General features: G+C 37.2%; 1 protein-coding gene across 1 annotated transcript in view; it reads right to left on the bottom strand.

Moving 5' to 3' along the window:
• Positions 1-14963, bottom strand: part of LOC139138998 (trafficking protein particle complex subunit 5-like) — a 58363-nt gene that overhangs the window by 22562 nt on the left and 20838 nt on the right. The window contains exon 5 of the mRNA XM_070707684.1: positions 13721-13780. Within this exon, the coding sequence (XP_070563785.1) occupies positions 13721-13780 (60 nt within the window). The remainder of the gene's footprint in view (positions 1-13720; positions 13781-14963) is intronic.

Raw genomic sequence — 14963 nt, 5'->3', positions numbered from 1 at the left:
AATTGGCCAAAAACTGTCTGAGTATTGGCTGTGTACATCAAATACAGGAAACAAAATGGCCGCCACACGGCCATATTGGATTGTATCACAAAACAAATCGACGTGCATATGTATGACATAAGGAGTAATCCTTGTACCAAGTTTGAATGAAATCGCTCCAGGCATCTCTGAGATATCTGCGTGAACGGATGGACGCACGGACGCACACACGCACGCACGGACGCACGCACGGACATGACCAAACCTATAAGTCCCCCCGGACGGTGTCCGTGGGGACTAAAAAACCTACTATTTAGCTTGTGAATATAGCATCTATACTTAAAAATGCACTATTATTGCCCCATTTCTAGTCCACACTAAAATTAATTTGTCAACAGTAAGAATGCGGATGTACAGGCTGTGTTGACAAGCTTAATACTGTGTATCTCAACATGCTTTGGGGAGTTGAACAAGAAACTGTAGTTGATATTAAAGACAAAAATAAATGAAAATATCATAAAATAATTACAGCAACTGGCCTTTTAAACCTCTCCCCAAACTTGATAAGTATTCATTCTGTATCCTGGGAATAGTTTGGGGTGAGGATACGGTGATTTATACAAGTTCTTTTACCAAACTGCTTGTACCACCCAGAACTAAGTGAATCAATACAACATTAGACATAAAAGTTTAAATATAGTTATCAAAACAAGCTAAAATGAAGCTAAAAGATTTTTTTATCACAAATAGAAACAATTCCCCCAATAAAATAAAATTATACAAATTTCACCAGAATTTGATCAAATCTTACTGACCTCACCCGTAAAAACCTCTACACTAAATTTCAACTCAATCAGACGTGTGGTTTCAGAGTTAAAAAAAAATGTTTGATCAAAAATGAAAAAAATAGCCAATAAATGCAAATATGCAAATTTCACCACGATTTGCCCAGATTTGAGAAAGGTCACTCCTATGCACTTCCATACCAAGTTTCAAATCAATCAGACTTGTGGTTTCAGAGAAGAAGATTTTTTGACCAAAAATGGGAGAAAATTACAAAAAAATTCATGAAAAATAGCAAGTCCAAGATACTGACCCAAGATGTGCACAATCATTTCAGGTCAGCCCAAAGTACTTACATGCTAATTTTTCATCTAATCTGCTCAGTGGCTATTGAGATTTTCAATAAAATGTAAACTTGTAAACATATATACATATGGCTATGGGAGCTAACAAACGACCCAATGGTCGACAGAGCTCTGCTGTGTTATGAAGAGAGCAACGTTTTGTGACATATGTATTGATGAAGAAGGTTGAGATCTTTGATAGCTCATTTCAGGATGGCCTGACCTAAAATGGCAAAATTAGCTGCAAAATACAAAATTGATGATTTCATCATAATTATGTATAAAAATGTATACCAAATATCAAAGCTATCACATGAGTAACTTTTGAGAAACAAATATTTTGACCAAAAACGGCAAAAACAGACCCAAAAATACAAAAATTGAAGATTTCATCAAATTTCACTATATCACACTAAGAGAACCCCCAGGAACCTGTATACCAAATATCAAAGGCATCAGACAAGTAGTTTTTGAGAAACACATTTTTTGACCAAAAATGGCAAAAATTGCACCAAAAATACAAAATTGCAGATTTCATCATATATTCTGTATATCATATTTAGTTTATCTGTAGGAACCTGTATACCAAATATCAAAGCTGTCAGACGAGCGGTTTTGATGAAATAAATTTTTGACCAAAAATGACAAAAAAATTCCTTAAAAATACAGATTTGCTTATTTCATCACAATTTGAACAAATCCAAGTTGGGCTATCCCTAGGGACCTGTATACCAAATATCAAAGCTGTCAGACGAGCGGTTTGATGAAATAAATTTTTGACCAAAAATGACAAAAAAAAATTCCTTAAAATACAGATTGGCTTATTTCATTACAATTTGAACAAATCCAAGTTGGGCTATCCCTAGGGACCTGTATACCAAATATCAAAGCTGTCAGACGAGCGGTTTGATGAAATAAATTTTTGACCAAAAATGACAAAAAAATTCCTTAAAAATACAGATTTGCTTATTTCATCACAATTTGAACAAATCCAAGTTGGGCTATCCCTAGGGACCTGTATACCAAATATCAAAGCTGTCAGACAAGCGGTTTTGATGAAATAAATTTTTGACCAAAAATGACAAAAAAATTCCTTAAAAATACAGATTTGCATATTTCATCACAATTTGAACAAATCCAAGTTGGGTTATCCCTAGGGACCTGTATAGCAAATATCAAAGCTGTCTGACCAGCGGTTATGAAGAAGGAGATTTTTTACCAAAAACGCCTTTTTTGGCACTTATTTGCATATTTTTGGCAATGACAACTTCATTTGAACAAAATCTCATCTACAGCCCATCATCCATGTACACACCAAATATCAAGATGAAATGTGTAGCGGTTTTGGAGTTTTTGATGTTGACGGACAGACATACAGACATACAGACATACAGACATACAGACATACATACATTTTCCTAGCCTATAAGAATAGCTTTCATTGCCATATATACATATGGCTATGGGAGCTAATAAAAACTGGCATTCTCTTCATGCCTATGGTTGAAATAGAATTGAAATCTTAGAATCATACATGTAACGTAATCATGTAATGTAATCATGCATAATGCACAAAACTCTAAACAAAAACGGTCGCTAAGATTTTCTTGGAACGACAACATGTGGCAAGAGAATTTTCATTTTCGTTTTCTACAAACCAGTACAGTTTTTCGTTAATTTTCTGCCACTGAATGCAGTGAGTGCATGAATCATGGTACAGAAAAAACCTGAAAAATATTGTTTCCAACAAATGTAGTTATACTAGGACATAATACTGAACGTTAAAAATCCACAATGTGAAAGAATTTGCAGATGATTTGTGGTGTGCTGAAAAAAAAAATTATTTTTAATCTGCCAAAAATGGCAATAGGTGGAAACACTTTGATAATTTTTCTTCTTGATGACAAATTTGATTTGAATTTGTGCTGGCTTGTGCTATTACACTGCCCAATTAATGTTACGCCTACCAACAGGTTGAGTTGAGTACCCTGAGAATGGACAGTTCAACACAGATGGGCACTCCCTTTAACTCTCAGCATAGTGCAGATGTACTTCATGTGATTTATATTCACTTAAAGGTTTTTCTTTAACATCAAAAAGTGTCGTCTCAGAAAGGCACAGGGTCATGAACTGTTTAAGTGTCAATGTGTGGAGCAAGGTAACTGTTCTTTCACACCACTGGGTAACTGACAGATAATGACTCCAAAAAAAAAATTGTGGAAGTACACCCTCACACAGTCGACTACCTGTGTAATCCAATCAGACAGTGTCAAGCTGTAACATTTTCCTCTAAACGGCCATTTTCACGCATGAACTATTTTGATGTCATTCCCCTCACTAAAACCACAAAAGGAGAATTTACACGGCCGTAAAGACACTCCAATGACTAAAAGCACCAGAAATGTCAGGAGTCTGTTACCGGTAACAGGTTTTTATGCCTCTTCTGTATTTAGAGACAAACGTGATCGTCACGATGACGCGATAAAAACTATACACAAGTCTTGATATCACTACCGGTTTGCTAAAATCTCCAGGTTACAATTGAGAGCTTATCTAGCCGTGAATTTAAACTTGGGCAATAAAATTTATATTTTTGTAGCTCTGAAAGCATTATAATTAGAGCGTGCGTCAAATGTGGATGTTGGAAGTTGATATTTTGACATTTACTGCGGCCCTTATGTGTGTTTCTGTGTGAGTAAAGCTATAAAACGATACGATATGATGCTTGGTGTATCTGTTGCAATGTGTATTAATACAGCACTTCTATACATGAGGGTGGGCGGATATTCCTTATCATAACTTCCGGATCTGCTAACACAAAGGCTCCGTGTTCAATATTAGCCCTATGTCTAATATATTTTTATTGAATTGGTAGCCGCAACTTTTTCAGTAGGTTTTATTAAAACTTGCCGGCGTTTATAATGAAAGGATCATTGTGGAGTCAATTATGTCGGTGGTTTTTGAATCACATGCACAGATTGACGTAGTTCTTGTCAACCAGTAAATTCATGGGTTTCCACGGCAACAGGGAACAAAAGTCCACTGTTACTGATGGTCCTGTGAGACTGTACTGAAAATAGTGAAGTGTTTGCATGGAAAAATAAATTCAAAAACATACAAGACACTTTTGGGAGGATTTTTACTGTCTCATTTGTTTTATGGGAGCTGTTCTTGCAGAACGGCAAACTCGTAGGTTTCTAAGGCAACTGGCAGACCGCACTTCCATTACAGTGCTCGCAAAACACAAACACGTGATGGGGCTGAAAATTACAAGCTTGCATCACACAAACATGTGATTGAGTTGAAAATTACAAGACTGTTACCTATCTCTGAGGATTGTCACTCAGAGTTCCATTCATAGGTTTGCGCAGTCTGACGGACAACCCTGGCACCATGCCAAAACATTTGATATCTCTGCCAGGATATAAACGGAAGCTACTACAAAACGGTTTCATCATCAATATGTGAAATGAAATATAATTAATGTAGGAGGAAAATTTGGCCAGTCCAATGTATCTCTTCTAAATTTGATTTAAAAATCGTAGACTTCTTTTCTTTTTCTTTCATTGAGGTATATAAAACCCATAACAAGATCTACATGGTAAGGAAGCTAGTGGAAGTATGTCGTTTCGCAATGGTCACAGATGTAAACACTGCAGTAGTAATCCCATTCATGTGACGGCCTAATCTTTTTTTTTCACTTTTTTTTGTACACCCACCTCTCAAAACACGGCTTGCATATTTTTTCTGAATGAATCTACGTCATTACAAGTCTGCTTTTGTTGCTAGGGTAAGTGCCTCACATGTTAGCATGACATTTACGTACACTGTCGCACAACTGACGATGTATTCTATAATTACTTGGCTTAGAATCGACACTGTTTTCACTACTTACTCACATCAGCCATTTTTTGGTAGTTCTAATGTAGGCCACTTTGATGACATTTCTTTCAAGTGCGTGTATTAACCCCTAAAAACACGGAGTTCAAATAGCTTTGTCTGTGAAGGGGACACATGGTAAAGTTTCCAATCAACAAACGAATGACAATGTTTACCAAAACGCCCACATTATCACAGTCGCTTGTTTTGAATTATAAAAAATTTTAGATTAAAAGCTTTTCTGTGCTTCTGGTTCAGTGACTCCTTGTCTGTTTCCCCCACATCACGTACAACACATAAGTTGGAACTTGGGTTAAGACATCGGGTGATAGGTTCAGTAACGTTTGAGACAAAGCATTCATCAAAACTAATGGGCGCTGAAATGTCTTAACACTGAATGATGGCTAGTATTTTTTTATATGACATGGAAGGCCATGACACACTGGGTTCCAGTGAGAGACAGCCACAACGTCAAACAGGTACCATGAGGTTAATAACAGCAAATTGGCATACTGTACAATACGACAGGCATGGTTTCACTTGCCCACGGCAAGTTTTAACCGACCAGCCACATTGTTTTGCCTGAATGCAAACACAAATAAAGACAGAGGGTATGAATGTGGTATTGCTCGATTGATACAGCCGATCAACTTTCCCGTAAAGACTGCCTCCAGAAAACGCTGAAATTTTCTCAAGGCTGAGTTGAAGTTGAGGGAAGAGATTCAGTGACTGGTGATTTCAAGACAGACTGATCCCTCTCACTGATTGGTTGAATTGGTCATACTATTTCTGTGACAGCCAATGGCATTGAAGATGGCACTATACTGGAAGTGTAGCAGTTGTGAGCTAGGATTAATCTGGTTCAAAAGGTATGATTTTGGCGGCTTGTATTTTTACGCTTCAAGAAGAATACTGCGACATACATGCCTTCCATAATCCCAAGAGTTTTGATCTGTAGCAAAGCATGATCTTATGAGGGCAGAATGTGTTATTTTTTAAAATGTTCGGGCTCTTCACCCCCTGTTTCAAGAATAGATCCAACCGCTTCCTAGAGACAACAGGATGGAACATCTCATGTTTTAATATTAAAAGGGTTGAATCCAATGACTGAATCATCAAAATCTTGACGGTAACTTTTCATCACAGAATATTTTTTTCAGTGCAATAAAATGAGTATGACAGTAAAACAGCACAATGCAACAGGAATGCTGTAATATTTGAAATCACGATGCTTGTAATATCATACGCTGGAAGGGTGAAAATTTAGTACGAAAATAGAAGGAATGTTCCTATATTGATCATGGTCATTAATCATACATGTACTTGTGTCCTTGAAGTCTACATTTTTTGAGATATTTTCTCTGGATAGCGAAGAAAAATTCCAGTAACTTTTACTCTTGGTATTCCTCGTATGCTGAAGAGAAAATCTAATGTGAGTTTGAGTGGACAAATATAAACAGATTATTTCATAAGCACGGCAAATGAACAGCAGAAAAGAGAGAGTCCTATTCGGTCATGATAGATGCATGTATGTGTACCTTGTCTATGAGCATATCATGATTGGAACAGACTTGAGGATGAAAATACATCTCAACATATGATCTCATATTTGATTTCTGGAAAGATTTTTTTTAAAAAGTGCAATAAAATAAATTCTTGACAGTGTAATATTACCCACTTCCACACAATTTAAATAATTTATGATAAAAAGAATCCCTTGGATCTTGGAACAGAATTTCGGAGCAACAGTTTTTGATAAGGAGACAGTTTGATCAATAATGTCATAATTTGAACAAATCTGAATAAGAACATTGTCAAACAATCAATTTTGAAAAGATTCTACACCAAATATGAATATTAAATGAAGAAAGATTCATTAAAATAGGAATTTACAATGTATCTATTAGTGAACTTTTCATCATTCAGTCTATCTAGAGTCCCTCAACAATTTTCACAGCAATCTGAATTTTTGTAGTTGTTTTATACTTACAAACTATGAGAAAATATCAGCAAACTGATGGCAATAGGTCCCAATACCATATATTGTCATAGTATACGACATAAAATATTCCTAAATAAATCTAAAGTTGTGGTATGATAAGTAGTGGATTAATATCAATCAGTCTTGCAGTGCAAGACGTCATTTGTTGGTCTCAAAGGAAGTATCCAGTTTTGGTCAGTAAAAGCCACTTGCCAAAAATGGTTAAAGTTGAACTTCTAAATTACCCCTCTAAAGGGAGGATTAATTATGCCATGTGTTTTATTGCAAATCCTTGGACCTTCAGAGCCTTGGCTGTGTTACCAAATATAGCAGGCAGGAATTCTATGCTGGTAACAAAGTAAGCCATAAAACTGTCAGTGGAACCTCCCATGGGGACGAGAGCTGACCTCATCTTCAGATGTTTATTGTATGAGCATGTTCCATCCCTATTGTATTACAATCAACTAGCTTGTCAACTGTCCTATTATATCAACATGTTGTTTAGATTTATGTCCTAGGTTTTTTTTTTTTAATATGAATTATGAAAGGCATCTGGTGGCAACCGGAAACACCATGAAAACAACAACCGTTGTCCAAATCCATGTACAAATAAATATGAGTACAAAAGTGTAAATCTTTTGTTAAAAAATGTTGTGTTTGCTCAGTCTTGTTCAACAATGAGTCACCTGGTCACATTGGGTGCTTGTGGTTGTCATATTTTTATGATCTATGGTGAGAGATTAAGCTGTACTGGTAGTTAATGTGATGACAGATGTCATTGGAAGTCTTCATCAGAGGATTAAAGCAGATTTTATAAAAACTAGAGAAATGTACTTCAGTCCAAACTCATACATTGACATCTTTCGATCAAGAAATATATGTATGCATGCGTGCATGCGTTTTAATTTATAGTTTTGTGTTATGTTTGGCTAATCTGCTTAAAATGACTTCTATCTTTTTCAATTGATGCTGTCTTCATAACATAAATATTGATCAAAAGCGGACACACACAACTGTTGAAATTACACCACACCCCACTCAGAGGGGGATGCACTTTGCCACATTTAATAACTTATTAATGGCTTTGAACTCCCATTAGACACAGCATTGGCCTAGGAGTAGCTTCAAGGCCAAAAAAATACAGAATGCAACTTTCTTTTGATGGCCAGCCTGTTTAATGTACATTGACCTGTGTGTTATCCCTTGTAGAAATACCCCACGGGAATCAAGTGGAACTCGTCTTGTACATCGCTTTTGGGTTTTAGGCTGTGTGAACTGGTCATTTTGGACGTAGTTCTGTGTGTCATGTGTGTCCTATTGTCCTATAGAAATCCCATGGAAAACCTATGGACCAGACATAAGTCTAATATGGTAATCCAACAGGATTTCTATGGGATATTTTTGGAAGTGACTATCACAACATGACACACATATTACATAGCAGTGATTGCATTTGTAGGTTAAATACTCAATGTAGAATCATGTGCAAAACGTCAGCTGTTGATAACTGAATATTTGGACAGATTTAGATTGTCATGACAACTGTAAACAAAGGCTACTGCTAAATTTGTACCACATAGAAATAGCATTGCACTTCATTATCTCACAAAAGACTTTTTTGACTTCTCCGAAAGACCAGCAAACTGCCTCTATTGTGACAACATGGGCACAATACAAGTATGATGCAGTCATTTTCCAATAAATCAGAACCACCTCCAAGGTTACCATTCTCATGGAGCTTGAATAATGTCACCAATGCAGTTGATGACATTTAAAGATGAGGTTTGAGCTCCTGCTTACATGATGAAAGAAAACGAATGCTCATGACATGATACAAGAATGACGACTTGTTGGTCCCCAATGTATTCTGGTGGATTGGGATCAGATCATAGTACAAAAACTATACCATCATTGATAAATGTTATCAAGTTGATGCACTGGAAATTACACCCTGATATTAATCACAAGAGTAACACAATCTCGCATTAGGCAAAAAAGTAAAAAAGACTGCTTGTGGTCACCACGTGTGTCATTTCAGAACCTGTGCGTCATGTCTTTTTTTGGGGGGGGGGGGAGGGTTTATTTTTTTGGGGGTGGGGTGGGGTGATACATATTCATCAGTACAGGTATCCTTGATATCCCTGTTTGCATGTCCAAATATGCTAGAAAAAACCGAAAGTATTATACAGCCAAAGAAAACGACAATAACTGTTGCATCAATAGTGCCAAATCAGCATTGTTCCGAATAAAGAAAAGAAAGAAAAAAAAAGAAAAACAAAAGAAAGAAAAAGAAAAAGAAACGGAAGAAGAAAAAAAAAGAAAACCACGTCGCCGCATCACTTTTGCCTAATGTCAAAGACCAGAAACATTTTTGGGGGGCTGGATGTTGAGTTTTTCTTTGACCTTACACCAGTCTTCATCAAGTCAAGTTCTATGTTTTCTACTTTCATGGTAAAGGTACTTGAATGTGGCTTCAATAAGAGCTCATTTGAGTTAAAAACTTGTTCTTTTCGAGTAGCATGTCACAACTTCTGAACAGCAGTTCACAAATAAAACCAGGTCACCTCACGAAGACACAATAATGAGGTCAGAGTTGAAAGGTTATCACCGATGCAAGGATATGCCAAACACACCTACCAAAATCATTTCCCAGGGACTGGTAGGAAACCTGGAATTTTTAATGACGGCAATTTAAATTTACCTTGGGGCAAACATTGCTGTATCTATTTTCCATATTTTTTTGAGTAAATATTAGTGGTAACTCTATACCATATCACCACCACACCAGGGTTTGGGATATCTAGATGTTACCTCCAGCACTGGGTATAGACAAGTGTTAAATATCACACAGAAGTCTAGAATACGTCTAAACAGCATTTCACTGGTACTTGAATACGGGGTAAACAGTGAAAAAGAGACTGAAAGAATTTGAAATGAAAGTAAAAGCTAATCTCTGACCCTGCTCCTAGGAGAAAAAGAGGTGGCGTACCTGAACAAGAATGGCCAATGTATTAATTAAAGTTTGAGGTGGTGCCATGTACTTTGACCAACTTCAGTGGTATACCTGATTGTGTACTGCTTTCATTAAATGGTCAATATCTTGTCCACTATATAAAACAGAATGCTGGAAAGCCCTAATTTTTCATTGCCCAGAGCAAGTACGAAATCTAATTTGTGGTCCTATTGTGGTTAGAAAAGCCCCAAACCACAGTACTTCTGGATAAACTATACCAGATTATTGCATTTCTCAAATTAAAAAAATTAACAAAAGGGATTTAGAGCGGTGGGCTATCCTTGTTTTTCAAGCAATCTATTCATATGTTCATAAAAATACTAAATAACTCATTTTCACAAAAAGGGGATATGCAAATTATGAATTGAAACAAGTCATCGTTGATGACACAGTCCCCACTTGTTAATGGGTATTTTGATTACAGGTCCTCAGAGAGGATAGAGTCCTCTTCATTAGGTCTGTGATAAAAATACTTTTGAATGAATTCGCTTGATACATGTCTGAGTTATGGTTCAGGACATGAAAAAGATCGTAACAAAATGGTCGCACAGTGGCCATATTGGATCGCATCACAAAACAAATTGATGTGTATAGATATGACATTGGTCGATGTCCTTGTACCAACTTTGAATAAAATTGGTCGAAGCATGTGGATATGCCTGAGAAATGGCTCTTACATGAAAAAATCGTAATAAAATGGCCGCCTGGCTGCCATATTGGATCGTATCACAAAACAGATTGACGTGCATATGTATGACATAGATCAATGTCCTTGTACCAACTTTGAATAAAATCGGTTGAGATGTGCCTGAGTTATGGCTCTGTACATGAAAAAATCGTAATAAAATGGCCGCACAGGATCGTATCACAAAACAAATTGCCGTGCACAGCTATGACATTTGTCAATAAGCTTGTACCAACTCTGAATAAAATCAGTCGAAACATGCCTGAGTAATGGCTCTGTACATGAAAAAATCGTAATAAAATGGCCGCCTGGCGGTCATATTGGATTGTATCACAAAACAAATTGATGTGCATATCTATGACATTGGTCAATGTCCTTGTACCAACTCTGAATAAAATCGGTCGAAACATGCCTGAGTAATGGCTCTGTACATGAAAAAATCGTAATAAAATGGCCGCCTGGCGGCCATATTGGATCGTATCACAAAACAAATTGACGTGCATCTGTATGATATTAGTCAATGTCCTTGTACCAACTTTGAATAAAATCGGTTGGAACATGCCTGAGTTATGGCTCTGTACATGAAAAAATCGTAATAAAATGGCCGCCTGGCGGCCATATTGGATCGTATCACAAAACAAATCAACGTGCATCTGTATGACATATGAAGTAATCCTTGTACCAAGTTTGAATGAAATCGCTCCAGGTATCTCAGAGATATCTGCGTGAACGGACGGACGGACGCACGGACATGACCAAACCTATACGTCCCCCCGGACGGTGTCCATGGGGACTAATAAAAATCAGCCATCCTCTGTTATACCAGGCTATGGAAAACATGACAGTATACGGTGATATCATAAAGGAATGGGAAATTATCTCTGTCAAGAAAGAAGTTCACCAGCAATTCTATAACAGAGCAACACCCATGCAAACCCTACTGCAAATGTATTTTTGCAACAAAAGTTTGCTATGTGCCCACTGTTTTGTGAGATGTGTGTGCCTCAGAATATTCCTGAGATACAGGAACTGTCAAAGTGTCACTAAAAAACAATCTCTGTGATTGACTTGATTGACGATCCATTTAAAGTTCTTTTTGTATTTATCAGTCTTTAGAGTTGTACAGATTGCAATATCAAGAATCACTTCAACTCTTGTCAGCTTCATGACCAATTTTACTTTCTGTAGCACATATGTGACTTCTCTCAGTCCAGAAAACTGCGTGCTCTCACGTTTTCAGTATACATCTCTATACGTATACATGATTAAAACTGGATGCTGTGCAGGAAGCTCACTGTTTGATTCTACAAACCCTCCAATATTTATCGGTATAAGGGTGGCAACTGCATGAAGAATGATTGATGGTGAATATCTGCGGTACAATACAGGTAGACTATTTATAGGAAATGTATTCCAATACACAAAGACTTGACAAACAGAATATGAGATAAAAAAGCCTATTCATACTGATGTTTTATTAAACAATGATAATATTTTTATTTCTGATTGAAAAAAAAATAAATCAAGCGCTTATCATTTGAATTATGATATGGTATCATAACTTGGGTGCTGAGAGTGTTTGAAATGGACTGATAACCATATGAGCTTTATCTTTTTGATTGACTTGGGCGTCTTAAGTACATGACAATGGACATGACAAACATAAGTTTTGATTCACCTAAGTGTTGTGAATGAATGAATGAAATAAATTATTAAATAAAGTAATGGCCAGATGAGCATTTTTTGCCAAACTTGGGTGTCACAAATTGGATTTAGGTATCCCAAGTATAGCATATTTTGCCGAACTTGGGTGTCCCTTGGACTTAGGTATCCCAAGTACAGCATATTTGACAGACTTGGGTACCACGTAGATGACATGGACTATTATCCAGATGAACATTTTTCCACCGGCTTGGGTGTCCCAGGTGAAGAGGACTAACACACCCATGAAAAATAAGCCATTTTTGTACCTTGTTATCCGAATTTTTGATCAGTCTTTTCAAAAATGATTTGTTTTATTTCTTCTCTCATGACACCCTAAATCTTTTACTTTGATTTCAGATCAATTTTTGTAACATACTAAGGTGTTTCACCTTTCCAGGCTGCACAAACCCCCTTTATTGGACATGAGCCAATCCCAATGAATTGCTACAAGCTATGAACCAAAGCAGCAAAGTTAAAGCAACACACACACACCCTTGTCTGGGGCATTGTCCATATTGTGAAATCTTCAACATACAGAACTGGCAGCTATCTGATTGATGCAGACTGATGACGGGTGAAAAACAGTGTCATCCATGTGATGATACAGTTTACCAAAATAATCACACCCAGTCGGGACAGCTAGCTTTCACAGAGATGCAAAAGCTCTGCAGAAATGTAAATTGGTCATTGGGCCGGTCATAGACCCTAGAGATGGTCTATGGGTATGTTGTGGTTGATGGCAAGGTAGCTAATGGACAATTAGGGAGATGGGTGAATGGGATTTGAGTGAAGGGGGGGATGACTTTGTAAACAGATACTTAGGTAGATGGGTAAGCAGGGTTAATAAACCAATTGATTGGCAGCTCTTGGTTGGATGTTGTTGAACTCGCCAGGCTGGTTCACTGATGCTGAAGGAGATGGTCACAGTAATTAACCTTTCAGCCTCTCTAAAAACTCTGTTTGGACCTGGTTTTTTTTTTTCCAAAGGTAAAGTATGGCTGACATTACAGTCCATGGTGGTTATAGAGTAGGTATGTTGAAGGTATAAGGAGGGATATCTAGCCTGTTGTCGGTGGTAGAGATGAAAACTTGAAGGAGTAGGGTACATCTTTCTCACTACTTTACAGTAATATTTGACACATCCCTGTCAGTTGGTTTTGAAAATTGTGGGTCTCTTGCAAAAGGATATAACAGTAGCGGATCACAGCAGGGAAACAACCACAGGATCAATTATCCTAATACCAACTTCACTAATGACTGACAACTCTGTAACAGCATGAGGATATTTAAAACCTACGGTTTGATATACCCAATTCTACAAGAAATATTAGACAAAACGATAAAACACTCACCTTTATCCTTTGGCACTGATATAAATTTATTCACTAGTGATTCTTTCTCAATTATGTAATCTGAGGTAAAACGTATTCATTAAGGTCAATAACCTGAAGTTGATACGGTTGATTTGCTCTTCAGACAATTTTCCCACTCTCAGTTGTGTGACCACACACAAGTTTTACTTGATGCAAAACGCACAGAACAGGATGCAGTAGAGCATAGGCTGTTATGCATGCACTTCTACGACAAAAGTTTCACACCTCAATTTCAAAACCCTTCATGCTTTTAAATGAATTATTTCTCTATTTTAAATCCATACAGCAGTTTTTTCCCTCCTTGATTATGGTAAGTATCATTGTGGTACCTGTGAAACACTAGTACCTGGTTATGGAAGATCCATGTCTTATGCATACCCTGCATTGTGCTGTAAGTTTGCAGCCATCTTCAGATGTGTATCCAAAAATGTTAGAGTTTGCAAATTTAATTTTTCTCACTTGTTTTTTTCCAAGGGAAGCTCATAAAGGAAAAATTTGTAACCTGGTCCTGAATCAAAGAGTCAAATTGCTTTAAAAGCGTCATAATGCTGAGAAATAAACACGCACTTGCCAGGCCTTCATCCCTTTAATCTATAATTCTGAGTACCTAGAATCAACCACACCATTAAAGATAATGGTGGTTCTATTACAAATTTGGGGGGGGGGGGGGGAGGAGGGGAGGGGTAAGAGGATTGGCATGTCAAGGAGACAAAAGGCACTGATTATATCCTTATGATGCCAAGGACAAAGGGGAGGGCATTGAACTCAGCGGTAAGTTGATATTGAGACATCAAAGTGATTCTTTTTGCAAGCTACAGAAACAATGTACATTGTCAGAGCAAAGAAGGGGAGGATCGGCGGCACCCATATCAAAGCTTGGAAGATACCGCTCTAGAAACAATACCAGGGACATGGCAGCGACAACAAAAACTAATCAAAACAGGAAAACACTTCGGGTTTCACTTTGATCTCTGATGATTTGATGTTAAAACAATAATTTTGTTAACCTAGAGTCGGCTTCTGGGTTTTCTTTCATTGATCTTTGTACCGCTTTTTGCAGGGTGAGTCTTTTTTATCCCTACTCTGCCTATTCTTCGGTAATTGATGACCAGACTTGCCTTTGACGATCATGTTTTTTGTTCATCACTTCAATCCCCTAGTAGAGTTCCCATCAGACATTCTTTTGTGGCCGCTTTCACTTTTATAGAAAAGTCCGTCAAAA

The sequence above is a fragment of the Ptychodera flava genome, chromosome 8 (genome assembly GCF_041260155.1).
Source record: "Ptychodera flava strain L36383 chromosome 8, AS_Pfla_20210202, whole genome shotgun sequence".
In the NCBI taxonomy this organism is placed as follows: Eukaryota; Metazoa; Hemichordata; class Enteropneusta; family Ptychoderidae; genus Ptychodera; species Ptychodera flava.
Note: the sequence above shows the minus strand (reverse complement) of the source record. Positions and strands in the feature narration are given on the sequence as shown.